The sequence below is a fragment of the Corvus brachyrhynchos genome, unplaced genomic scaffold (assembly GCF_000691975.1).
Source record: "Corvus brachyrhynchos isolate BGI_N302 unplaced genomic scaffold, ASM69197v1 scaffold32, whole genome shotgun sequence".
Lineage (NCBI taxonomy): Eukaryota > Metazoa > Chordata > Aves > Passeriformes > Corvidae > Corvus > Corvus brachyrhynchos.
Window position 1 is genome coordinate 2992881 of NW_008237919.1, and position 13695 is coordinate 3006575.

Consider the following 13695-nt stretch of genomic DNA (forward strand, 5'->3'; position numbering starts at 1 on the left):
GATGGGCAGAAATGCAGATTTATCTACTCAACTGAACATGAGGAAGCCTATTCTTTATGAATTTCTGTAAGTTCAGGCTTAAACTGATAAAAGAATTGCCTATAGAACAAGGCCTCTATGTTCCTTAAACTTGAGTAGCAATGTTATTGCTGTCCTGCTGAACTGCAGGGTCTGGTATAGGGCTCCCTCTACACTTCTTGTGATGGAATTGGGTTGTTAATTGGGTTGTTAAAATAATTAGTATTTTATCTTTAATTTTATCTCTAAGTCTTAGAAGTAGAATATTCAACATCTAATTCATAAAGCATGAGCACAAAACATCTGTGTATTTGCAGTATCTTAACAAAACCTGGCTTTGGTTTTTGTCCAGTGAAGGCTGCAGCAAGTGAGACTTGCAAATACTATTATAAAGTGTGATGGACAGAGAGTATCAATCTTGTTATGTGATAGCTTTTGAGGTGTCAGAATTTTTTGGGGTTTGGACTTGAAGTGCGGTTTTCTATTTAAATATACCCCAAAGAAAGTTTCCAAAAGTAAGGTTTTCTGATTTGGAGGGATGAAAAAACCAAATCTGTAACTTTGAAACTTTTAAATTTAGAGATGTAGGATATGTAAATAGATGTATTTTTGCTGAACATTTTGGAGTTGGTGAAAAGTATATTTTGGGTCAAAGAAATTTAGTCAAAAGCAGTTTGAGTAATTTATTAGTTGAGACTGAAACAAGGGCTGTGATTTGAAATTTTGCATCTTGAGTGGTCATAAATTGTGGTACTGAGAAAATTAAATAACCACATACCATATTCTTATTGTAGATATGGGATTCCTACTTTTTTCTTGCTGTAATTTTTATAAACCAGTTATGTCTGCAACTGGAGATGTTCACACCTTCCAAGAAGAAAAAGGTTTTAGAAAAGTAAGTATTGCTATCAGCTCATAGAAAACTAACAGATTTAAAATTTCTCAAGATGCTAGACATTGGAGGTTGCAAGAGGGCCCACTGAAAGAAAAATGTATCAGTATGTCCACTGACTAGAACCAGAGTTGGTTCTGGCCCTTTGTACAGGTCTTCAGAGCCAATAGCCTTCATGTGAGTGCCTCAAGTGGTTCAGACACGGGGACAGAAACAGCCACTCATTGCCGGAGAATGCGTGAGCCAACTCACACTTGTTCAGGTGTTTCTGCCGGGCACTGCACTATTGTCTGTATGAATTAATTGTATTTCTTTAAGTTAGAACAAAACTATTTGTTCTCAGAGGGTGAACTGGAGCATGTTACGGCAAAAAATAGGTTTTACTTCACAGCTGTGTTACTGACGTGTAGCATTTTGGCAATATTTTGAATAAACCTGGGTTTAGGAATCCTGTTTTAGCTGGGTACGATTGAAAGAGTAAAAACCTGGAAGAAACCAGCACTTTCAAAGTTGTTTTTTGTGGACTACAAATGAGACATTTCATTTAATAATGTCACAGAATAGCATATGAACTTGATTTTCTTAAATTATCTTTCATTTTTTTGCTTTATTTTTTAATACACTGCAGATATGGTGACATGCGGGTAACAATGGGATGTGAAATCTTCAGTATGTGGCAAAATTTAGGTAAGTGATTAAACACATCATCAGTAACTCATAAAATGAAAGCAAATTATTAGTTCTTCAGCTATTATATATACTTCCCAGGGATAGAGGAGTTGTTGATAATTACGTTCAAGGTATGAAATCTTGATTCAAGTTTAGGAAAAAGTTTGTCATCTGTAGTTTCTTCTTTATAGCTAAACTCAGTTTTCTAAGCCTTGATACTGTATCTGACCTATTCCTATTTCTTCACAGACAACTGAGAGAATACTATCAGAGAAAATGAAGAAAGAAAGTACTACTCTTTTTGGGCAGAATTATTATGCCTTGAAATATACTCATGTTCTTATTTTTAGTCATGTTGTCAAATAGTTTAAGGACAAGGCATGTCTTAATTCTGAAGCTCTCCTGAGATGCTGGGTTTGCATCAAGTCTTCTCTGAAGTCTTATTTGCACTAAAATATAAAGGCATAAACAAGTCAGTGACTAATGTATAAACAACACATTGGTCAACAAGGAAAAAATACATGCTTGAATATTAACTTAGGAACACATTTATATTTTTAACTGTGCAAACTGAAAGTATGAGTGTCAGAGAAATGCAGTTAAATGTTGTGTGGGAAAAAAATAAAAAGTGAGTAGAAGATTTGGACACTACGTTTGTCGTCTTTGTATTTCAGTTATTCAATATTTACTTCATCAGAAGGCTTATTTAAGATACAGGAACAATCATCAGATGATGAGATTTCTGTTGATGTGATTTCTGAGATACTGTCATTTCAGTTCTATCACTCTTTTCCCCAGCAAGATGTGAAGTTGCAAAAAACTGTATTTCAGATCAGCCTGTACTAAAGAGAGACATGTTCAAAATAAGAAATATTTTCTTACTAATATCTTGTTAATGTCTGATAAGTAGCATATTTTACTTATTTACAATATTTAGTATTGCTTCACTCACTAAGACATCCCTCTAAATTACGTGGCTACATTATGGGTATTTCAAAACTGGTATGTCAAGGATCCACTCCCAGGACCCATCTCCTTCCTGCACGCACACCTTAGTGTGCATCACTGCCCCACGCATGTTGTTTTCTGCTGAATGGAAACCTGGGATGCAGGCAAGTGATGCCTTTCAGTAGGGGTGAGTTTCGCTGGACACAATATGGATCTTATCTTGTAATGTGTCCAATTAAATACTATAGTCAGGATATTTATTTTAATTGGTGTTATGCTAGTCAGCATTTTACAATTCTTGTAGCAGTAAGAGTTGTCGTAAGCCTTGATTCTTGTACAGTCACCTTGCTTTCATATGGACAAGCATTCTAGGATGTTTCCAGAAAGGGAAAGTTCTTGTTCTCCTTTGCACAAACTCAGACACTGAACAGGGCAGCAAGCAGGGCTGAATGCCCACTGGAATATCCAGAGGTAGGCTGGACGTAAATTAATTCCTATGTTGGAAAATCAATGCATCCTGATTCATAATCCCTTAATTTTGAGGATGTCAGAAGTCTTACTTGTGGAAAACTGAAACTGAATGGTCAGTCTTTACTGTATGCCATTTCTAGCTTTTCTGATAAGAACTTAATTTTCTGTTAAGTGGAATGTGGTGACATAATAGAAGATGTTTCAGCATTGATTTTCAAGCAAGTTGTTTTGAGAACAGCTGAGTCATATCTTCCTTTTCCTGCAATTGAAACACATATTTCCATTTCTATACTTGCAAAACTAAAGATAGGTAAAAATCAAAGTACTTACATCTTTCTGATGAACACAGAATATCAGGCAGTTAACCATTTTGTAAACACAAGGATGTAAAGCTTAGAAACCAAATTATTCCTGTGAAATATAAATGAAATGCCTAGAGAGTGCTTTGTCTGTCTTTGTTCTTTTGCTGGAGGATTAACTTTGCATACAGCTAACCCTCTGTCACTTCTGAACTCAGTATTGCATAATAAAATCTGATAAATTATGTTGGCCTTATATTCTTGTATTGTCTATAGCTTTCACTTTTTGGGCTTAAGAAATAGCCTGTGCTGTAATGGACATGTGATTTTAAAAAAAATCTATAGACATTTAGAATGCTACTTTTTCATTCTTCAGATAGCATTTGGATTGCTTGATAATGCAGAGGATACCCAATTCACATTCAAGTTTATGTTCATTTTCATTTTAGGGGAACACAAGCTTCACTTTATTCCAGCACTGATTGGCCCGTTCCTGGAAGTGACCTTGATCCCTCAGCCAGACCTGAGGAATGTAATGATTCCTATTTTCCATGACATGATGGATTGGGAACAAAGGAGAAGTGGCAACTTTAAACAGGTACTTTGTGTGAAGCTGTTTATAAAATAGGACTGAATACCAAGCATTTCATAGAGTCCTAGTGGACTTGAACCTGGAGCTCCATTGGTGGTTCAGGGTGGAGAAGGTATCCACAACTCTGCTGTTGGAGAGGGATTACAAGGGTTTTCCCTTTTTACTCTTTGCAGGGCTAGTAAGATTCTCCAGCTAATACTATCATGTTAGTTATGTAAGATGAAGGATAAAATCCATGGCCTGCTGAAGTGAAGAACAAAACTTGAGCTGTTTTCAACAAGGTTGTTGTGGTGGTTTTTCAGCTCTGCCTTACAGTAGTACAGACTGCTGGTTAGATAGGATTCAACCAGCTTCCCTTCTGGTTACTATGGAAAAAGATTAGATGTTCTTCTTCAGTAAAGATCCAAGCATTCTTGTTGCTCAGACACTTTCTTAATGGGCTAGGAAGGAACGACCAAGAGTGCCATCTGCTCCCACAGCTCCCACTCAGTTCTTTCAGACTGCCTCAAACCATTCTCAGTGCCCTCCTTCCTGAGGCTTCAAAATGAAGGAGAGTAGAAACATTATAATTACTCCCAGGTAATCATAATGCTTAGGGTGGGAACTGCATCCAAAACACAAAACAAACTATTAAGAACAGAGGGGAGTGCATGTGATGTAAGTAGGTAGTTTTTGCTATCAATATATAAGCTTATTTTTAAAAATTACCACAGAAATGTTAACAAGGAGTGAGAAAGAAAAAAATCCACTTGTTCTGCTTCTCTGTGTTTTCAGCTTGGGTTTAAGTGTAAATTGTAATAAATTTATTCTGTAATAAAATAAGACAACAGCTTGGTTTCTCTCCTGGATTTGTGATTGTTAATATATTACTGTTAAAAAGGAGGTTTGAAATGTGAATACACAGTGTAGCATCAGCTCTATATTTCTTATAATCAATACACTTAAAAACGTGCATTGGAAGAATCATTAACCACCAGATTTTCTTAACCACAAGTTTCTTTGGTATCTAATATCTAAGTCCAGCAAATTTGATTTCTAATGAAATACAGTGGCAGGTGAGAGGGTTGGGAGAGTCTGAGCTCCCAAGTATTCTGAATGGTGCAGGCATTTATGAATATTAAGTTATAAAGAATGGGGTGCAGGTCACAAAAGATGATCTTTTTACTTAAGTCTAAGAAAATAGCTTGTGCTTACAGCCTTGCAGTGAGAATTCAGGCAATTTATTTGGGCTGTGTGCTTTTCCTCTGACTCCATAAATAGATAGCTGCCTTAGCAGCAGCAAATGCTACTCAGCCTGTAGTTTTAAAGTCACGTTGCTCAATTTAAATTAGCTCCCTCCCTCAAAAAAAAAAAAAGAAGAAAACCCACCAAAAAAAAAAGCAAGCCTCACAAACCTCAGCAATGATAACAGCTTCAAAGAGATGAAGTGACTTATCACATGATTGACCAATAATTCTAAAATATTCATTTAGCAAAGTCCCTTACATAAAACTAGATCTTCCCTCCATTTTCTCTAATCTCATTAAAGGAAAAGAAGCTGTTTACACCACACTTATATGTTGCAGGTGGAAGCAAAGCTGATTGACAAACTGGACAGCCTAATGTCAGAAGGTAAAGGTGATGAAACATACCGAGAACTCTTCAACAGTATGTGAGTAATATGTTTATCTTATAATTCCTTGAGTTCAGTTGGTTGTATCAGATGCTAATGTCATTGTAGAGAAGTAATGCTTAAACCAGTTGTGATGCTCATTTTTTCTTTTCTTTTTTTGTTTCCTTAAAATCTGAAGAATAAAACATTTCGTGGTGCTGTATAGCATCTGTAAAGTCTGGCAGTACTTCCTGCATGCAGATATAATTGGGAAAGGCTAAATCTGTTATATCACAGAACATTCTCTTTCTCTACCTACTAATTTTAAAATCAGAAAAGCAATAAATGCTTCCTAATTGCATAGGATGCAGGTAGAGCTCAGATGGAGCATTTTGAAAACAAGGCATGACAATTCAACAAAAAGTGTTTAGTAAGTGATTTTCTATTGCTACAAACTTGTACTCCTCTGAGTAATGTCACCTGTTGATTTATTGTTTGATGTAAGCAATTGTGTTTATTCTGATAAGATTATTTCTTTTAGTTTTCTTTTATAAATTACTGGCCAAGCTTTTAGTGTTTTTTCATAAGTGACATGTCACTTAAGTCTAGTAGGAAAAGCAAATGATAATGCTGAAGTCCCTAAAGTTGCCCATAAATTATTCCCTGACTGAAATAAATGATTGTCACAGAGTACAGGTACAAAATAAAGAACTGGACTCCGTCTCTGTTGTTTCTCAGAGCTCAATTCCACCAAAGTGAAAGATTTCACTTATTTCTGATGTGTTTATTTTAGTAGGAAATGTACTGTTCCTCTTTAGGATTCCAAGCTGCTATGTTTTCTTCAGTATTACTAAATACGTGACTTTTTTTTCCTGTTTATATAGTTTCTTAATCATTTCTTCTTCTTCAAGTATTATTTTTGGCTCTCTTGTCTTTGGTTAAAGAACAAGATTCAGGTCTTGGTGTCTGAAAATAGCAAACACATTGTAATCTGTAATTGTACTAAGTTAAAAAAATAGAGTTCCTAAATATTTATCATGTATAGAAGCAAAAGTGGGTAGAGAGATTAGGCAGAATAGTATGGAATTGAATTAATAATAGCAAATAGCAATTCAGTATGCTAAGGCAGAGCTTTCCTGTAATCATTCATGATGTTTTCATAATCTGCATAAAGATAATAAAAGGTAAGATATTTTCAATATTTTAGTAATACAGTATTCTAACTGTAAAATTAAGTCATTAAAGGAAAAGCTCTAATTATAAAATGAAGCCTATGCAAAATACATCAGTGTGTCTATCACTGAAATAACTTAAAATTCTATAAGAAAGCATACTGGTATCAAACAAAGTTCCTAATTTTTTTATGGTTTTGAGTTAGATTTCAGCTGGGGAATGTTAAACATTGTACAGTGAAAAATGTTGAGAGCCTTTTATAAATCTAAATGCCGAAGACATAGCCATGGTAATTTAAATTGCAAAATGTCTCACAGCATCAGGATACTTGTGGTTTCTGTCATGGTATAACAGAAGTAAAACTAAACTCTTTGGGAAATTTCAGAGTAACTGCTTGAGTTCACTCCCAGCTAACAAAAAAGGTAGTAGTTACAATTAGTTTTTACTTCAACTATATGCATTACCACCTCTCAAGAGGAGAGCCTGTAGAAGGTACTAATTCTAAAATGGAGGATGACATATTGTTCTAGGGTATGTGAAGAAAAATGATGAAAATCAGATGGACAGTTTAGGGAGTTGACTGCAAGAGACGGGGTCAGTTAGCCTGAGATTTTGGGGTTTCTTTATTTCTTCCATGGGTAACTTAAACTAAGCAATATTAGAGGATCTTTACACAGCAATATTAGGGTGTCTGTACACAGTGCAAGAAAGCAGACTTGTGTAGGCTGAAGTGGCAGAGATGCAGCAGGTGCCCAAAAACTGAAATAGTAATACAGTTTTGCAGCAAGCAGTGGTTTTCTAGTCTTTCATGAAAGCAAATGCTACAGTATTACCTGAACTTTCTGAAGATTAGGCATGATTAATTTTGATAGGTATCACTGGGAGCCAGAGGGATGCACACACAACTTGGAATACAGCCTGGGAACTGCAGTGGGTGTGACACTTTCAGGTTTTATCATGCTTTCTGTTTATTTTGTCTGAATTGGAAAATGAATTTAAATCTCTTAACTCCCACGTTAACTGCTTTTTTTTCCCAGATACAATCACTGCATCTTTCCTCTGAACATCTGTTTTCAAGGATAAATTATAAGCATCTCTGGAGATAGCTAAAATACTATGTGCTTAGAATTTACTGCCTACAACGGAATTATCTATGTCAAATAAAAAGACAGAAAGTAGGGGGAAGGTGGCTGCTGTTTATTTTGAAGCAATGTCTTTCTAGGGACTTGAATGTGACTATTCACTGATTAGCTCCTGATGTCATTTGAAGGACCTGCAGAGCATGAAGTAGTGAACATTTTGTTATTATGAGAAACTAGATGTTGCAATTGGTATCTATTGTGATTATGGTATGAAAGCTGTTCTGATCTACATTTACACTGTAATACTGCAGTTGAACTCCTGAGTTAATTAGCTCAGGGAAAAGAATGATTTCACTTTATTAAACAGTTGCTGGTTAAAATTAAATCCTCAGAAGCCAAGTTATATACTCAAGTAGCTCTTTCTTCTGAGTCCGATGGATGCTGCCAGTTTATTACTCCTGTAGCTGTATTTCAGTTTGGCCTAAGACAAGCCATTCCAGATTTGGAAGTTAGGTGGCCACATTACTGAAGCACAAAACCTGGACTAATGAGTCCTGCTGGGGGCCTCGCAGTGGGACTTCTTTTTGAAGAGATTGTAGCTGACGTTCAGCTGGGCAGGCATTTATTACTGAGTTCTGCCACTTTCTGGGTGATTTCTCTAGCCATGAAGCTATTATATAAAAAGTGATGACTGCTACCTTTCCTATGCTGCCTTCAGTCATCTTAATTTCTTCCCCAAATGCATGACTGAATTCAGCACTGCCCAGACCATTAGACTCTGTCTGGAGTGAGTTTTTTGAGAGCCTTTATGACTCGTTCAGGGAACCTCTGGCTATAGTGAGGTCTTTGTACTCCAAAACAGGCATCCAGATGTTTTAAGGCACCTCTAGGATTAGCTGCCTGTGAGCTAAAAGTCTGAATAAGTCTGAGCTTTAGGCATCCAAAATCCATTAACTAAATGACTCATCTAGCCTTGATCATTGTTCTAAGCCTGGTGTTTGTCCCTGGAGAACTCTGGTGTTCTGGGTCACCATTTTCTTACTCTTGGGGTACCCAAGATTAAAAATAATTACCCACCACCACCAAAAAAAACAAAGCAAACTATAATTGTTCGGGTGAGCCCAGGCATTAGGCTATAGTAGCATGGATAGACAGGAACATTTTTATTGCTTCCTTATGTTGTTTAACCCCCTTAGTGCTTTGTACAATATAGCCAAGCATCTTGGCTATGCTTTGGGATCTGTAAGAACAGGGATTCAATTCCACCTAGATTTAGCCAGGATACATTTGAGTAGCTTTTTCATTCTCAGTGTTTGTTCTCTGCATTGTGTGGAAATGTGTGGTGGGAAGAGGGAGACATGCAACAGAAGGCAAGTCATAAATTTTTTAAACTGACGACATTGATGTCAGTTTGAATACATACTTTGAATGTATCTACTCAACCCATTATTAGAAATTGTATGTTTATAATGAACATGCTAGTGCAATTTTAAAGAAAATGCATAAGTCAAATGCAGATAAGAACAATCTGTTTTGAAAGAGACGTCAGACTTCTATGGTTTTTCTAGAGGAACTATAGGTAATTATTTTGTTGAATCTAGGTTGAAATGTTCCTTTTTAATATAGGGTTAAAAGGAAGTAGAAAGGAAAAATCACTACACTAATCAAGGTTTAATAATGTGACAGGCTGTACTCTTATTTCTTATAAGACACAAATGCTTGTATTAGAAGGAACATAAGGGGTTCAAAAGCAAATTAAGGTAGCCTGTGTATTCTGTATGGAAAACAGAGATGCCAGCTTCGTGCTTCAGCGTTTTCTGGTTAATGATAGCCTTGTCATCTGCCTGCTAGCAACGACAGATAGCCAGATAGTCTCTGATTGTGAGGGAAAGACATCTGATTGCCTCCTGAAGAGATGAGTTTAAGATGCATGCAAGGGTGCAGGATGAAGATCAGTATTTCCTCCTCACTTCCAGCAGAGCACAGCTACATTTAGGTCAAATTCGTTTGGAGAATTGCATCTGTGACATCCCTGAGTCTGTAAGGAGCAGAGCTGGAGTGTATAGCTGGTGCAGTTGGCATGTAGGAGTTCCTGAGTGCTCTTACATGTTTGAAATTTGGACGTAGGAGAGGGACTGAGCATGCTCAGGGTAGATGAAGGTCAGTGGAGCTGACAGCTTGCCCACTGCAGAAGGAAGGTTCAGAGATGCTATTAACAACTCTCTAAAGCCTCTAAAGTATATGGATGTGGTAATTTTCAGAGACTTCTAAATAAACCATAACTGAGTACATTTTCAGGGAGACTGCTGAAGTATCTCCATGGATGTGACATCCACCTAAGCTCCTTTACCAAAGCATAAAAGTAACACAGATCTGTTTATAAATATTTCCTTGCTCATTCATATAGTGAAAATGTGGGAAATTCATGCCTAAATGATTAATAAATAAATTGATAAGCAGTGAAAATCAGAGGCCTGTAGCAGAAGTATACTAAGAATAATAATAAAGAAAATTATATTAAGTATAGTTTTACTGACAGCTCCACTTACATTACCATTTGGAAATCTTTCCACTTCAATGTGTAATCTGCATTTACATTGGTGTAAGAACTCAGCAAAACAGTTTTTAATAAAAGAATCTTATGGCACTTTAAGCTAATGGAATTGTACATGTGCATTGATAGTATGTTCTCAGAAAGAAATGTTAAGTGAAGAGAGGGAATCATGTTATTAAAATCCCTCCTCTATTCTTAAATTTCATGCATACTGAAGTATTAGAGAAGAGAGGTGAGAATGAAAAATTTGTTAAAAAAATTGAGACAGTATATTTGAGCTGATGAATATTCTTTTCTAGGAACACCTTTAAATTCTGCATTTTCTAACATATCAATGTGAAGTAAATATATAAATTTTATGGAAGAGGTGTGTTAAGTCTTTGGGATCTAAATATATTCTGAAAATTAGGTATTTCATATATTTTAATCTGACTCAGCTAATACAAAAATTGTTTGTTTTGTCAATGCTTCCTGGACTAGAATTCCACTTTTTGGTCCTTATCCTAGGTAAGACACTGTTTGCAAATTGTGCTTCTTGGGAGGGTGTTTGTAAAAGAAAATCTAACTATCAAAGATGTTGCTAAGGTATTAAGGTACTGGTAAAAGCAGAGAGGTTGTCATAGTAACAGTTAAAAATAAACAGTGAAATTTTTCTGGCTTTTTTTTCAGTCTGCTGAAGAAAATTGAGAGGGAAACATGGAGGGAAAGTGGTGTTTCATTAATTGCCACTGTGACTCGCCTCATGGAGAGGCTCCTGGACTACAGGTGAGTGATTATCACAATTTAGAAGTAGGGTTGTCACCTTTGAAATATTAGGAACAAATGCGGTTATCTTGCTCAAACAGTGACTGCACATGGATACATGGATACATCCGCTGTAAGTGCTCAGGATCTCTGACAGCAGCTGCTTAGTCATCAGGAAAATGCAACTGGCAGGATGAAAACAACCAAGTGGTCTCCCCATGGTGTAAAAATCCCGTAGCGTGTATGAGTTTCCTGTCAGGGATTGTAGTAACTTCTGGCAGTGGGTTAGTGACTCAAGTCTGTCTGAAGACACAGAGCTCAGTACTAATCACCTGACAGTTGTTTTACACAATATGTAAAATTCTTATCACTGTGTCAATCATGCTTAGTTGTAGTGTCAGCTGGCACAGTAAGTATGTATACAAAGACATGATCTCTGGGTGAACACCTCACATCTGACTCTACCACACGATCAAAGGAGAGAGAAATGAGAGGCACGTACTCTCTTTCAGGAGTGCGAGACTAAAAGCAGTTTTCCCAGTCAATTGTGAGCCTGTGTAGAGGCTTCAGATTTCAGCTTAGTCCTCCTTATTGCCTGTAGCACTTTACTAGAGCTCAAGCGTAAGGTTTTCTCTCTGATTCCATAGGGACACATGGTGAGACCTAGTACTCCACTTGCTATCATCACTGATAGTTTATAAGGAAAGCTATTTCATCAACAAAGAGACTGAACTCTTAATTTCTAGAAGCATGGCACTGCTGTTTTTCTTCAGGGATTTGTTGGATTACAACCTCTAGGACACCTAATCTTTCAAAACAGCGGTGTTCTGTTAGTTATGAGAGTATTTGGGGCAATTGTTTAGCTCATGTATGCAAGAATGTTTTACAGTTATGTTAAATTTCTTTTAATGACTACATGGTGATGTCTGCCTGTTATTCTTTTATTTCAGCATGGTTATACAGGCTATTTTTATCTGTGTTATAAAAAAGTTCATATAGTAATGACAAAGACAGAAAGAAAACATTGACTTTCTTGACAACTGAGGTGTTCAATGTACTACAAGAGGAGGCATGAAATCCCTTAGCCACTTAGGTCTGCTGTTCACCCAAATGCCATAATTTCAGTCAGCTTGCCAAGTCAAATATGTCTGTTTTCTGAGGTGTGCCTCACTGTAAGAGGATAAACATCATTCCTTTTGACTTTACTTTCTGCTTTAGGGACTGCATGAAAATGGGAGAAGTGGATGGCAAAAAGATTGGCTGCACTGTTAGCCTTTTGGTTTGTATAATACTTTTTCTTTCCCTTTTTGATATCAGTTGTGCATTTTCTACTATGCAGATACACATTTGAATAGGCGATACTTTGCTTCTTGTTGCAATTTAAGTGGAATTTGACAGAATATACTATGCTTAGAATCACTGATTGTTTTTTTTTCAGGCTGAGATCGATACAGTAGGGAGTTAGTCTTGGCATTTCATAGCTGGGTTCTGAGGTCTCCAGTACTGCTTTATTCAGTTTCAAGTCTCTTTCTACTGGATAAACTTCACCAAAGTACTTTCCAAGTTTAATTAGTCTCTGAGTTCATAGAAACAAACATGCCTTTCCTCCTCTCCCAAGCACAACAAAACTTACATGTTTTTTCTTGTTTCTTTTATTCCCCAATAACTGATGCAAATTGGTTCTTACAGCATGTAATATGGGATAGGAGATCTTGTAAATACTGCAGGCTATTCTTTCCTCAGTAGAAGAGATAGAAATGCTGCTCAAGACCTCCTGTTGTCATGTTGTCATCATTACAACCAACCAACAGTGCTAAATCATAAGTATGAAAAAGATGACATTTTTGTTTAAAAGATGCATTTTGATTCTAGGCCAGTTTCCACTGACAAGTGTGTTGACTTCTGTTAACCTTGGAAAGTTTCCATTTTCATGGTGGATCTTTTGAAAAGCTGTATTTTTAGCCAGAGGAAAAAAAACCAAAATAAGCTGACTTGTAATTCTGCATTTCTGACGTCAGTGAAACAATTTGGTATCACTTCTAAGTAGCAGTTATACATAAGAGAACAAAGGATTTGTTCAGTAGGAAAACAGTGCTCTAAATAGGGATGATATTTACTATGAAGCCATAAAGCAGCTGGCTTGCTGTCAAAATATGTGGCATGATCTGAATTCTGTAAAGCACCTGGATTATTTTCATCCCTAAGGAGTTTTTAATCTATTATTAGCAAATCATCCAAGATTAGTACAAAAAGAAAATTAAAATATTTAAAAATCCCAAAACACCATATTACTTTTTAATGGGATTTTCAATGACTCATACAGGCTAAGGTGGACTTCATATCCTAATAATCTTCAAAGAAATTTTTAATACTCTTGCACAACAGAGAGACAATGAATGCTTAATTTTCTCAAATCAGTTTAAAAAATATTTTCTCTATAAATTTTTTATTTTTATGTTTTCATAGTGTTCCTCCCACCTTTTTCCTTGATAATAACTCAATTTAGGAAACAGTGGCACAGAATAAGAATACTGTACATTAGGAGAAAAACTGCTTAGAGTTCAAAATAGTGATTTAAACAGTAGAACAGAAATAGTTAATTGCTAATGAGAACCAGTGCTTAGACTCTTTTAGCCTACAAATTTTTATTAACCAAAGCAGA

General features: G+C 36.2%; 1 protein-coding gene across 1 annotated transcript in view; it reads left to right on the forward strand.

Annotated features, from left to right (window-relative positions):
• The window catches only part of DOCK4 (dedicator of cytokinesis 4), a 149224-nt gene that overhangs the window by 102508 nt on the left and 33021 nt on the right, over positions 1-13695 (forward strand). The window contains 6 exon segments of the mRNA XM_017733117.1: positions 813-913; positions 1539-1597; positions 3747-3895; positions 5455-5540; positions 10959-11054; positions 12252-12312. Of these exon segments, the coding sequence (XP_017588606.1) occupies positions 813-913; positions 1539-1597; positions 3747-3895; positions 5455-5540; positions 10959-11054; positions 12252-12312 (552 nt within the window).